General features: G+C 42.8%; 1 protein-coding gene across 1 annotated transcript in view; it reads right to left on the minus strand.

The window, feature by feature from the left end:
* PLCL2 (phospholipase C like 2) overlaps window positions 1-14,808 on the minus strand; it is a 201,014-nt gene that overhangs the window by 72,236 nt on the left and 113,970 nt on the right. The window contains exon 3 of the mRNA XM_029910994.1: window positions 11,981-12,184. Coding sequence (XP_029766854.1) covers window positions 11,981-12,184 — 204 coding nt within the window. The remainder of the gene's footprint in view (window positions 1-11,980; window positions 12,185-14,808) is intronic.

The following is a 14,808-nucleotide window of genomic DNA, read 5'->3' on the forward strand; positions in this document are numbered from 1 at the left end:
TGTAGAAGCTATTTTGTTGCTGGCTTGGTGAATTTAAGTATTTAGAATACCCACCAGTTTTGGGGATCATCTATCCCATTCTTTGCAGATTGCCCTAACTGAGCAATCTCAGTGTGCCCCCCTGGAGCCCTGGTCACAACCAGTTTCTGGCAGTCAGAGGTTTAGGGACACCCAAGCATGGGGGTTGGATCTCTGATCATCTTGGCTAATAGCTACTGATGGACCTATCCTCCATGAACGTATCTAATTCTTTTTTTGAACCCACTTCTACTTTTCATCTTCGCAACATCCCGTTAACAGGTTGAATGTGCATTGTGTGAAGAAATACTTCCTTATGATCATTTTAAACCTGCTGCCTATTAATTTCTGGTTCTTGTGTTATGTGAAGGGGTAAATAACACTTCCTTATTCACTTTTTCCACACCATTCATGATTTTATAGACCTCTAAATCATATTCTCCCTTAATTGTCTCTTCTCTAGGCTGAACAGTCCCAGTCTTTTGAATCTCTCCTCATATGGAAGCTATTCCATACTCCTAATAATTTTTGTTGCCCTTCTTTGTACTTTTTCCATTTCTAATATAGCTTTTTTGAGATGAGGCGACCAGAACTGTGTACAGTATTCAAGGTGTGGGCGTACCATGGATTTATATAGTGGCATTATTATATTTATTGTCTCATTATCTTGTCCGTTTCCTAATGGTTCCTTACATTCTGTTAGCTCTTTTGACTGCCATTGAATATTGAGTGGATGTTTTCAGAGAAGTATCCATGATGACTCCAAGATCTCTTTCTTGAGTAACAGCTAATTTAGACCCATCATTTTGTAGGTATCACTGGGATTATGTTTTCCAATGTGCATTACTTTGCATTTATCCACACTGAATTTCATCTGCCATTTTGTTGCCCAGTCAGCCAGTTTTGTGAGATCTGTTTGTAACTCTTCACAATTAGCTTTGGACTTAACTATCTTGAGTAATTTTGTATCGTCTGCAAACTTTGCCACCTCACTCTTTACCTCTTTCTAAAGATCATTTGTGAATATGTTTAACAGCACTGCTCCCAGTACAGATCGCTATGGGACACCGCTATTTACCATTCTCTACATTCTGAAAACTGACCATTCAGTCCTACCCTTTGTTTCCTGTCTTTTAACCAGTTACTGATCCATGAGAGCACCTTCCCTCTTATCCCATGACATGTCAAAAACTTTTTGAAATTCCAAGTACACTATATCCACTGGATCAATCTTGTCCACATTTATTGACCCCATCAAAGAATTCTAATAGATTGGTGAAGCATGATTTCCCTTTAGAAAAGCCATGTTGCCTCTTCACCAACAATCATGTTCATCTATGTGTCTGATAATTCTGTTCTTTACTATAGTTTCAACCAGTTTGCCAGGTACTGAAGTTAGGCTTACTGACTTGTAATTTCCAGGATCACCTCTGGAGCATTTTTTAAAAATTGGCATCATGTTATCCCCCAGTCATCTAGTAGAAAAGCTGATTTAAGTGACAGGTTACATACCACAGCTTGTCGTTCTGAAATTTCATATTTTATATCCTTCAGAACTCTGGGGTGAATGCCATCTGGTCTTGGTGACTTATTATTGTTTAATTTATCAAAACCTCTTCTATTGTTACCTCAGTCTGCAGCCGTTCCTCAGATTTGTCATCTAAAAAGAATGGCTCAGGTGTGTGAATCTCCCTCACATCCTCTGTAGTGAAGACCAATGCAAGAATTAATTTAGCTTCTCTGCAATGATCTTGTTTTCCTTGAATTTAACTAGCTCCCTCATTTCTGCCTACCTCCCCTTTTTGAAGTTAAATGCTACTGTGGTGGGCTTCTTTGGTGTTCTCCCCGAAAAGGTTACTAAATGTAATTATATTATAGTCACTACTACTGACTCAAGCTCAAACACTTGATCAAGTGTGCGACCAGCTACATGAATTGAGCTTTGATAACCCAATAGTTACCATGGTAGCCATAAAGCCCTGAACTGATGCTAAGGATTCATCATGCACATGGATGCTGAAGTCACTGAGCACCATCAGTTATGCTGTCTTCAACACCTTTTGTCTAATGTCAACTGACAAAGATTTGGGTTTGGAGAAAGATAATTAATAAACCAAGACTAGCCCAGCTTGACCCTATCCTAGGACTCTCATACAAAATGAATAAACTATGGTTACATCTATACATGAAGCTGGGTGTGTGATTCCCAGCTCGAGTAGACATAGTTATGTGAGGTCTCATTAAGGTCACATCCTACAAATAATAGTGTAGCTGCAGTAGCACAGGCGGTGGCAAGCAGCAGCATGGGACAGCTATCCCACCTACAAAGTTGCCCAGATTGTCTGGATACATATCCAGGGCAGCTAGCCTATATTGCCACTCGCAGCAGCATGTGGGCATCAGCCCATGCTACTATGGATATATTTCTATTTTCTGTGAGCTATCTGGATGACAGCTAGCATGCGTATGTCTACTTGATCTGGAACTCACACCCCCAGCTCCAACTGCAGACAGAGCCCATATATGATACAGTTTTAGGCTAGGAGACCGCCTACATGGTACAGACACACCACCCCATCTCCAATCCCCCTTAGGCTCATACTGTACCAAAAACTTGACTGATACCAACTGTGTCAAGACAGGTTAAGCTTATTATCCAACCAAGTTTCAGTCATACTTGTTAGATTAGGGGCTTCATCCAGACAGACAGGTTCTCTGTAATAGCTGACTTCCTTTGTATGATACCCAGCATGCACTTTGCTGGCATCATCGCTCTCATCACACGGTTGCAGACTGGGGACAAAATAAGTATTCTTTTCCTTGCCATTGCACAGTTTTAAAATTTTTTCACGATTCCTAATGTTTATCCTGTAGGGTATATGACATTAAGAAAAAAATTCAATGGTGTGGAAGAACCACTTGCCTTATCTCCAGGCTTCAGTCTGCAACACTGTTCAGTGACAGGTGTGATGACACCAGCAGAGTGCATGCTGAAGTATCACACAGAGGAAGCTGCAGTTCATGAACTTGAGGGGAAAAAAATAAAACATTGTTAAATGGTGAAAAAATGCTATGAAATGTCCCCTTTACTAGTCCCTAACCAAAATATCCTGATGCTTTTATAAAGTGAACAGATTACATTCAGGAGTCTTTCGCAGCTTCATCAACCTAGGAAAATAAGCATCTCGGTATTCTGGGAAACAGACTTAGGTGATTCTCATTACTTTTTTTTAATTAATATTCTGAAAACATGCCCTGACTCACTATAGTGTAGACAAATATGAAAGATCCTCCTTTTTAAAATTCCTGGGTAAAATTCTGGTCCCAATGAAGTCAATGGCAAAATCCCCATTGTCTTCTATGGAACCAGCACTTTAGCTCCTGTGTGTATCATTTCTATCTTCCTTACTAAATGTCCACTTTACCCACAATACACATTAAGCATCCAATTCAACTACCACTAAAGACAACAGATGTCTTTCCATCCACTGACTTCAAATGCCTTGTAAAACATACCCAAAATCCCAGAATTTCAATGACACTGTAGTGAATGCTGACTGACTAGAATAACATTGTATCTTTTTGTCAAGAATATGTAAAATAACAAGTATCCTGGGATGTTCTAATTAAGTCATGCTTACTTGACTCAGTGTTTCTTTAATAACTATACTATTCCTGTATTGTACTAAAGACATTTTCACCAGTTTTATCCCTGAATTGTACTCTTTAGTAATTATTTTATTGCAGACTAACTCTTTCGTTGAAGAGGACTTGCATCCTATCATAGTTTATTGAACAAATATATAGAGCCCTCTAGTCACTCACTGTGCAAACAAATTCTACTGAATAACTGTTGACCACTTTGCTAGGGTAAATGTTTACTGTAGTTTTTACAGCCGGGAAAGTATTTCTGTCAAAGAACTGTTAAATATTAAATTACTGTATCTGTCTGAGATAGACTGACCCTGAAACAGTGGGTGCTTTGAAAATATCCATATTAACCACATGCCACATCCAGAATGAAACAACAATGTAAACCAAAGATAGCCTATGCACTTACCATGGTAACCAAGGTTTGTTTGAAAAACATTCCACAAGGTAATGTTTGCTGTCACCCTGATTTCACATTGATAGTAAATGATAAATTGGAGCAACTCTGTTAAAACATAATTCTGAACAGACTGTGAGGCACATGCTAGCACAAAGTAAAATAAGTAAGAAATTATTATTATGGAGAGGTGATAGTCTCTCTCTAAATTAAGACTGAATTTGTCTTCCCATTATATACCTAATTTTCACAACTACCTCCTAACTTAACAGTAGCAGGCCAAAAAACAAAAGAAGAATGTCTTTGGAATTTGTGAACAGAAAGTGTCCTTGCCTGGGTATCTTAATTTCAATTTGTCCCCAAATTTTATAACTATTGTTCTTCAAGATGTGTTGTTCATGTCGATTCTATTCTAGGTGTGCACGTGCCCACGTGCACAGTCATTGGAGATGTTTGATTTAGTGGTATCCCTAGGGCCGGCTGTGTTGTCCCCTTGAGTGCCGCGCTCATGCCCTGGTATATCAGGCACTGCCGGCCCTAGGCCCTCTCATTTCCCTCTTGCTGACAACTCTGACAGAGGGGTAGGAGGACAAGTAATGGAATGGGCATGAGCAACACATCTTGAAGAACAACAGTTATGAAAAAGTGGGTAATCGTTTTTTCTTCTTCAAGTGCTTGTTCGTGTCAATACCATTGTAGGTGACTCCCAAGCAGAATCCTCAGAGGTGGGCTCAGAGTTCAAGGCATTGCAGATTGTAGCACTGCTCTGCTGAAGCCAGCGTCTTCTCGAACTTGCTGGGACATGACCATGATCAGAAACGCCGGGTGCAGGCGCAGCTGACCTTTGTCCTTGAAGACCGTATAAGGCAGTTCCAAAGTGAGCCCTGATCTCTGACCCCCTATGGGCCAACGTTATAGCGACCAAGAAAGAAACCTTCCAGGAGAGAAGCAGGAGGGACCAGAAAGCCAAGGGTTCGAAGTGATGACCCCTGAGCCTGGACAGCACAAGATTCAGGTCCCAAGGAGGGCCCGGTTCCTGGATGTGTGGGTAGAAGCGCTCCAGCCCTTTCAAGAATTGCGTTGTCATGGGATGGGCAAAGAGAAACCTGCCCTGGACTGGGGGATGTAGCAACAAGATGGCCACCAGGTGGACTTTGGTGGAAGAGAGGGACAACCCTTGAAGCTTAGGATGCAGCATTTAATCCAGAATGTCCTGAAGCGAGGCTTGCAAGGCCCGAAGGTGCCGCTCTGAGGCCCAATACTGGAATCTTTTCCATTTTGCCAGGTAAGTTGCTCTGGTTGAGAGTTTCCTACTGCCGAGCAAAACTTGCTGAACACGGGCCAAACATGCCCTTTTTTCCACACTCAGCCACGCAACAGCCAAGTTGTCAGGTGCAGCGTCACCAGGTTCAGATGCAGCTGGTTGTCGTGGCTCTGCGACAGCAGATCCGGTTGAAGAGGCAGCTGAAGAGGGGCGGCTGTCGACAGGTCCAACAGCATGCTGAAGCAGGGCTGATGGGGCCACGAGGATGGCTCTCGCTCTGTCCTGCTTGACTTTCACCAGGATCCTGTGGATCAATGGCACCGGCGGAAAGGCATACATGAGCACCCCGATGAAGGGATGAGGAAGGCATCCGAAAAGGAACCTTTCTCCAGATCCTGGATGAGGAAAAACTGGTGGCACTTCCTGTTCTGCCTGGACATGAACAGGTCCACCTGGGGACTTCCCCACTTTTGGAAGATTACGTTGACCATCTCCAGATGGAGGGACCACTCCTGGCGAGACGAGAAGGTCCTCTTGAGGCGGTCTGCTAGGACACTCTTGGAGCTGGGTAGATGGGCGGCGATTAGATGAATGGCATGCTGCACACAGAAGTCCCAAAGGCTGAGCACCTCCTGACAAAGGGCTGAGGATCTGGCCCCTTCCTGCCTGTTGATGTAATACATCGTGGTGGTATTGGCCGTCAGGACCTGCACCACCTTGCCTTTCAGGTGGGGCAAGAACACCTGGCAGGCCAGGCGTTGATAAGGAGGGCTAGATTGTCCTGTAGCCAACGGCCCTGGGTGCTGAGCTCGCCCAGGTGTGCTCCCCAGCCCAGATCCGAGGCGTTGGAGACCAGGGTCAGCAATGGGGACGGGGGGCAGCACCAACTTGGGATACAGCCACCAATTCAGGGACAAAATGATGTGGCTCAGCACCGTAACCACTTGGTCCAGGGAGTGCCTATTGGGGATATAGACAGAGTCCAGGCGCACCTGCAGAGGCCGCAGATGGAGTTGAGCATGGCTGACACGTACGTGCATGTGGCCATATACCCCACCAGATGTAGGCAGGTGTGGGCTGTAGTGAGTGGGTGGTTCCTTAAATGGCAGATTAGATCCACCATGTCCTGAAAACATGCTTCTGGAAGGAAGGCCCTGGCCTGCAGGAAGTCAAGAATGTCCCAGATGAACTCTATGCATTGGACTGGCGTTAACGTGGACTTTTCTGTGTTTATCAACAGGCCCAGGTCATAGCAAGTGGAGTGCACCAGGTCTAGGCTCCTCTGCACCTGATCCAGAGACCTGCCCTTGATGAGCTAGTCGTCGAGGTACGGAAACAGGTGGACCCCCCCAACGTCTGAGGTAAGCGGCCACTGGCGCCATGCACTTTGTGAACACCCTCAGAGCCAAAGAGAGTGCCGTGAACTGGAAATAGCTCCCTCCCACCACAAAATGGAGGAAGCACCTGTGGCCTGGGAATATAGAAATGTGGAAGTAAGCGTCTTTCAAGTCAAGAGTGACGTACCAGTCTCCCAGATCCAGGGAGGGGATGATGGCGGCCAGGGAGACCAAGCGAAACTTCAACTTCTTGAGAGACTTCTTGAGGTGACGCAGGTCCAGGATGGGTCTGAGGCCCCCTTTTGCTTTCGGGATTAGGAAGTTCCAGGAGTAGAACCCCTTTCCTTTCATGCCCCTCCATGGCCCTCAGACGCAGCAGGTTCTTGATCTCCTAAATGAGGAGTTGCTTGTGAGAAGGGTCCCTAAAGAGGAACGAGGAATGGGGAGAAGGAAGGGGTGACCAAAAATTGCAGGGTATAGCCCCGAGCTATTATGACCAGGACCCAATGGCCTGAGGTAACCTGCAACCAGGCTGAGCGGCAGGGGAAAAGGTGGTTGAGGAAATGTAGCAGTGGATCCAGGGAATTAGCTGGGGCGTCGCTCTCAAACGTGCCATCAAAACAAATGCTTCTGCCCTGCAGAATGGTTGGCCTGGCCAGGCTGCACAGCGGGAGACAGAAAGACAGTGTCCCAGTCCCTTCTTCTAGCAGGCCCGGAACGAGGCTGCCATGACCTTGGTGTTGGGGGTGGCCAGAAATTCTTACGCGCCGACTGCGGTGTGAATGCCCAGCAAACTGAGGTTGGCTTTGGTGTCCTTCATTCCAAGCAGCCTCGCATCCGTCTGATCGGAGAACAGACCGTTCCAATCGAAAGGGAGGTCTTGAATAGAGTTCTGCATCTCCTGGGAGAGTCCAGCAGTTTGAAGCCAGGAGCTCATCATCCTCGCTGCCAAGTCTGCCATATCCACACCATCTGAAGGGTCGCCATGGTGTCCTCCTGCACCAGAGTGACAAATTCTTGGACCCAGTCTTGTGGGAGGGACTCCTCAAACTTATGGAGAGCGTCCCATAAACTGAAGTTATAACAGCCCAAGAGGTTCGCCACCCGAAACTGTAGACTTACAATGGAATAAATTTTTCTTCCAAACAAGTCCAGTCGCCTGGCCTCCTTATTTCTTGAGGTGGAATTAGAGTGCCCCTGTTTTTGCCCAAACTTTTGGCCGGGACAAAGTACTTTTTCTCAGCATGGTTTGCGGTGGGAGGGATGGAGGAGGGCATCTGCCAATTGGCCTTGGCAATTTTGAGGACCTCTTCATGCACCGGTAGTGCAATATGGGTAGGGGTCAAGGCTGACAAGACGTTGAACAGGATGTCCTCCTGTTCAGCCATCAACTCCACTTCCAGGCCCAAGTTTTCTCCCACTCGCTGAAATAAGGCCTGGTGGTCTTTAACATCATCAGGCAGGCTGGCTCTGGAGGGTCCCGCAACCACCTTGTTGGGGGATGAAGAGGAGGACTGCAATGGAGAAGGGGGAGCCTGGTCCTCCTCCTCCACTGGGGAGGATGGCTTGGGGGTAGGCACAGCCTTCTGAGACTTGGCCACCAGGTGTGTTTCTGTTACTGGGCCTGGTTCCGTGGTGGTGGCTGATGAATGGACCGAAGGGGGCTTCACCATGACCGGAACCCCCCAGACATTCCAACATGGCCACTGCGCTGGCCACTGGCCTGGCTGCCATTGCCCCAGTACCGGCGATGTTGGCTTGGACACCCAATCTTGTCACTGGGGACGAGGCGATGGGCTGAAGCGGCCCTGCAATCCAGATGAGTCCCCTTCCAGAGACCATGGAGGGGCTGTAGAGGCCACTGACACTGGGAACTGGTGCCCCACCTGAAGGGACTGGGCACCGACGGTGCGGCGACCGGGGACGGTGCCAAGGAGATCAGAGGTGGGAAGGAGATGGGATTGGTGATGGGACGACTTCCAGGATGGCGACCGGCACCGGTAATAGGGGATTGACACCTCTCTCTCAGCAAGCCGCATCGAGATGACGGCGACCATGACCAGGGGCCGGTGACCAATGGTAAGTCTGCGCTGATCTCAACGATGGCACTGGCGTCAGGCGGTGCAGAGGTGGAGAGCACGCCATCATCTCAAGGGATCGGCAATGCTCCACCACTCCCTGGGGAGCCGTATCGGCTGGCTTGCCCTCTTGGGGAGCCTTAGCCGAAGCCTGCGGCACTAGATGCACTGGCGGCATTGGCGGCTTGTGCTCCTTCAACGCCTGAGCTCTCGAAGGCATCAGTGCCAGCAGGGAAGTTGGTCCAGTCCCAGCTCACAGGAATCAGAGGAGGACCTTTTACTGCGTTAACGGCCCCAACTAGAGAGGACCGACTGCGGGGCTCAGGGGTAGGCGGGTGATCCGGGGCAGATTCTTTTTCTTACTGTCAACTGGCCCTTCTTTGATGGTGCTGGGGAGCCGTGCTTCTTTGCCCTCTTCTTCGGTACTGGCGACATAAAATGGTACCAGGAGGGCCCCAGTGGTGTACTTCGCACCGATACCGAGCGGACTCCATAAGGAAAGCTCTGAGCCTGATGTCCCTCTCCTTCTGCGTGCGAGGCTGAAAGTTTTTACAATCCAGCACCTCTCTTTAATGTGCACTTCTCTCAAGCACTTGAGACAGCTGCCATGGGGGTCGCTAACGGGCATAGGCCTGTTACAGGATTCGCAGGGCTTAAAACCCAGAGACTGGGGCATGCCCTGCTGGGGTCAGAGTCCCCACTGGGACCTAGCTACTAACAAACTACTACAATAAACAGGTACTTAACACAAAGAATAACTATATACAAAGCCTTAAGGCACAAAGATTGAGATAAGAAAAACCGCTAGCCCTTGATGAGCAAGGAAAGGCGCTCCGACTGACCACCACGGGCGGTAAAAAGGAACTGAGAGGGTGTAGGGCCGGCAGCACCTGATATACCAGTGCATGAGCACAGCACAGCACTCAAGGGGGTGACACAGCTGGCCCTACGGAAACTGTTAAGGCAAAAATCTCTGATGACCGTGCACGTGGACATGCGCACACCTATGATAGAATCAACATGAGCAAGCACTCGAAGAAAAAGGATTCTGCTTATGAACCTTAAAACAGCCTGTGCATCCCATGACATCCATTAGAATCAAATGTAACCATGTGAAATTTTACAATTAGTTCTCAGCCCACAATAAAAAGTTTTCTGGAATGTTTCTGTCAAATTAGACAAGGCATTTCCGAGATAAAGAGGTTCCAAAAAATGAAGTGTGTCTCATTTTTCATCATATCTTCAAAATGGCTTCACTCTAGAAATTCCATTTTTTCCCCTGCTGATCCTGGCATGTGTTGTTGCCTTCATCTTGGAATATAAAGCGTGCTTTGACTTGATGCATGCTTTATAGAAAACCCATCAGAAATAAAGAATTCATTATGTACATATAAAAGGAGATGATTTGTGTGTACAACTTTGCAGATATGATCTCCTTTTATATGTACATAATGAATTCTTTATTTCTGATGGGTTTTCTATAAAGCATGCATCAAGTCAAAGCACACTTTATATTCCAAGAATGCACAGACTAAAGGGGGAAAGGAAAAGCCACATGAAAGACAAAGCCTCAGGTAAGAGGAATATTAGAAAGAAAGAAAGAAAGAAATGGAGGTATGAAACTCTCTGGGAAGGAATGGTCTATCTTGGTGCAACTTGCAGTTTGTCACTGAGAAATCCTTTTTTTTTTTTTTTTTAATTTTAATTTCCAGGCAAATAATTTTTTCACCATGGAATTAAGGTTGAATAGACATAACAATGACCCTTGCTCGAAAATTCTTTAAGAGAATTACTATTTAAAAAAATATCCTAATTCTAAAAATCCAGATATTCCAAATTTATGGATAGTATAGAAATGCCCAGAAAGGAGCAACTCTGCTGCCAGTGTCACCAACCTCAGAACAACCAGACATTTAGACACATTTTCCATTGACAACAACAGAGGTTCTTTTTATCTGTGATTTATCTGTAATCCCAACAATTAAGAACACCTTGTACTATAATATCCTAATCTTACAGTAATTACACAGTACGGTATCATTTAAACCAAACTGCACCTGTGTTTTCATCACTGAGCCATGCACGGATCCCATAGTCCTACTTGAACTCCTAGTTAACTAATTTTTCTTTCTACAAACAGTGCTACTGTATGAGCTCCTCTAAGTATGAAGGGTCTGGTATGGTTACTATTCCAAAGCTATTTGTGCCAGGAAATTAGCTCTAAAATGTAACTCCAGATACATATTTTCAGATCCTAGGTTAATGGTTTGATTTTCTAATTTTTTTAAAAAGGGAAACAGTTGAGCTGTTTTGTTTGAAAACACAAAACTAATAGAAAAATCCTGGAAGAGAATATCTACATATCATCATATTCCAATTTTAGAGGAGTTCATTTTAAAAAATCAAAAGCTCTAACCCTATGTGACAGATTGTGTCTTCCCCATGCCATATTTCTACCACTGAAATCAGGTGGAGGTTTTAAACTGTTGGTCGGTTGATTTTCCTCCTTACATATACATAATGTAAACTTCATAATTCATCACTCTGCTACAGAATTCATATCCTTCAGTCTTTTTTTACACAGTTCTTTCTTTCTCCATGCAGTATACTTTTGAATTTTTTATGTATTTCTGAATATTTCTAGTTTCTAAAGACACCATTTACAGATTTGCTGAAGTTTATAACAACTAAAGTGAAAATTAGAGTTGATTATAGAATGCACAACTGCCAAAATAAATGAGACATACAGGAGAGATGCAGCATATATATATTATATATATGAAAAAAAATGTGCGGATTTCAACAGTATCACGCTGCTCATAAGATTACAGTTCCTAAAAACATTAACATTTTCTACTCTTTGAATCAATGGTGAAAAGAACTACAGCTCTATAAATTCAAAAATGTAATGTAACAAATCACTGTACACATGTGAAAAAGAGATCAATATGCAAAAGTTACAAGTTAATGAGTAAACAGGTACATTTCTAACATATTTATATACACTAATACAAAGTCTTGTGAATTTGCATGAGGTAAGAGGTATTAAGTTTTACATTCACCGCACATTAAAAACTGTGTCAGATGCTGAATGTTCATGGGAATAAATTTTCAAGCACAAGTAATGAAATAGGAAGTCACAGATTAGAATGACCTTTGAAAACAGACATGTACAGTATATTATAAAAAGAAAAGTCTTTCAAGCAGCATACATAAACCACAAAGGACTACTCACCATGTCATATGCAGTTACAATCTTTTTCAAGACCTCTGGAACAGTCCCTTGGATCTCCATAGTGGGATACTGATCATTGAGATTCAGTAGTACCAAGGGTGTACTATCAGGTCCGACCAAGCGGGTAGACACTGCCAGAATACACTGCATAAGATTTGCTACAGGAGAAAGGCCACATAATTCTTTGAATGAAACTACTGCATTCTGTTAAAAAGAAAATAAAAAAGTTACTTTACAGTTAACCATGATTTTTAATCTCTCATTCATTCAGTTTAATAGACTTATATTTCATTGTATAATAGTTATAACCAAGCGACAGTGTAGAACTATCAGTGGTTTTGTCCTGGAAAAATGGCAGTTTTCCAGAGCCAACAAAGCATCGTAGATATTTGCAATATTTTATTTATCAGAGATATTAAAAATTCAAATAGACTTAAAATCCTGCTACAGAAAATAAATATTACTTAGAATAAAGAGGTTGTAATATGCTACTACTAACTTCAAATTTTCAATAAATATAAAAACAATGAACTACTAATCCATGTTGACTGAACAAGCTTTTGAAAAGCTTCAAAAAGTATTTAAAATGTTTTTTAAATCCAACTGCTTAAATGTTATGTGCTGAATGTCTCAAATAAATGTAGTAAGGTGGAGGGGGCAAGTCAGTCCATTTGTAACTTTAAACATACCTATTGTATGTTAGCATTCTCCAGACATGCTGAGGATCTGCTGGCTCCCACTTGGTGTGATGCTGGAACGCTGCACACCACTAGTGATGTCACACTATCACTCAGATCACCTTCTAAGAGTATTTGTTAAACCCAATATTGTACATTTTCCAAGAGTTTATAGTATTTTTATTTTGTAGGCTAGAATATAAAATATATATGTTTAAACTTAAGAAACATTGAAATATTGTAAACGTCAGCCATTTATCTTAATCCTATAAAATGATTCCAGCCTCGTCAATTCCCATGATGGGAGTGCTCTCCATCATAGTGAATTTGGGGTTGTTGCACCAAGTGGGAGGTGGCGATCTGTGGCAAGTCTGGAGTTTGTGGACCTGTAAGAGAAAAATCAGTAAGTTTAAGTAACAAATGTTCCAAGTGCTCCTCTTATCTTGGTCATTTGGGATATTCTGCACATATTTTAAAGTATATGACAAGTTTATAGGTCTTGAGTCACATTTTTACTTTCTGAAAGACCCTTTATACTGCCAGAGGGGTGTAAAGTGGTTTTAGTGTAAATTGGAATCAGGGCTTAAATGCGTATGCCACTTTTAACAGACAATCCACAGACAAGTTGACCTCAACCTATTTTTAAATGAACATATTATGTATACATTTGTATACATATATTATTTCCAGTACAGTGACTGGTACATCACTCAATTATTAACATAAATGTTTAACTGTGAGAGTAATTAGCCATTGGAACAATTTACCTAGGGTCGTGATCGATTATCCAATACTGACAATTTTTAACTCAAGATTGGATGTTTTTTTTAAAAAATACGTTCTAGGAATTATCTTGGGGAAGTTCTATGGCCTATGTTACACAGGAGGTCAAACTAGATGATCACAATGGTTCCTTCTGGCCTTGGAATCTATTAATTTTGCCTTTCAAATAATTCGTTTTCAATGTTTAGTAAACCAAGGCTATTTGTAATAATTAGATTGGAATTTAATAAAAGAATAGGAAATCTGAAAAGACAGACCTTATACTGCTTTTCATTCATAGCTCTCAAACTTTACAAATGTGGATAAGCATTACAAACAGCAATTTTACAGAAAAGAAAACTAAGACCCAGGGAAGTTAAGTGGCTTGTCTAAGGGCACATAGCGAGTCAGTGGCAGGACAGTGAATAGAATTCAGGTCTTCTGACTCCCAGTTTGATATCTTACCCACTAGCCCATGCTGACTTTCATGATTCTCTGCACTGCACTGCCAAGCAACGTGGATGTTCTATACCGTATCCAGTATAATCACGGACATCATACACTCAGCTGTGGAAGTGATACCAGCTTTTGTATTACTAACACAATGCATATTGCTGACTACAGAAAAAAGGCCTAGATATGGATAAAGGGATTCTAATGACTACTCAAACAAGATCTTGGTGTAGTTCATTATACTTCTACGTGTACTTTATTCCATGAAATACTTTTCTATTTCATATTTAAAATACCTAGATACCTGAAGTTGTCTCTCCTCTAGCTGCTATATCATGGTGATTATAGTAGTAAATGGATATGTAATTAAGAAATGAAACCATTTCAAATTCCCTGACTTATACATTTTGCAATTGTCTTTATTTTAATGGATTTTTTCATTTTTTTAGGCCTGTTTATACAGCGTGTAGCACAAATTATATTACAATTTAAATCTTATAGACATATTATTCAAATCTGTCAGTTAAAATAATCAAAATTAGCATTCTATCATTCACCTCAACTATACCCCTCTTGGGAACATTTCCAGGTATGCTACTGATAAGTTGGAAAGATGTAAATACATCTTTCAAAGTAACAAAATGAAATGCATACAAGGAAATTCCTTCCCATGCACTGACCCTAAAAAACCCTACTAAATTACGTTTTTCAAAAACACACCAATCTGAAAAATAAAATAGCATACTAGTTACGAGCACACTTTCTTATTGTATATTCAAGTCCTAGGATCCAGGTTTCTCCTTAAGGCACTCTAATTCCATTGTGTATAGGCTAGAAGATTTTTTTTTTGAGTCTTTCGTTAATTACAGATTACATTCATATCTAGTCTGCAATCTGAATCTCATTTACCAGTCATAATCATGCCTCCACATTTTG

Source organism: Terrapene carolina, unplaced genomic scaffold (genome assembly GCF_002925995.2).
Source record: "Terrapene carolina triunguis isolate 2854851 unplaced genomic scaffold, T_m_triunguis-2.0 Scaffold84, whole genome shotgun sequence".
Lineage (NCBI taxonomy): Eukaryota > Metazoa > Chordata > Testudines > Emydidae > Terrapene > Terrapene triunguis.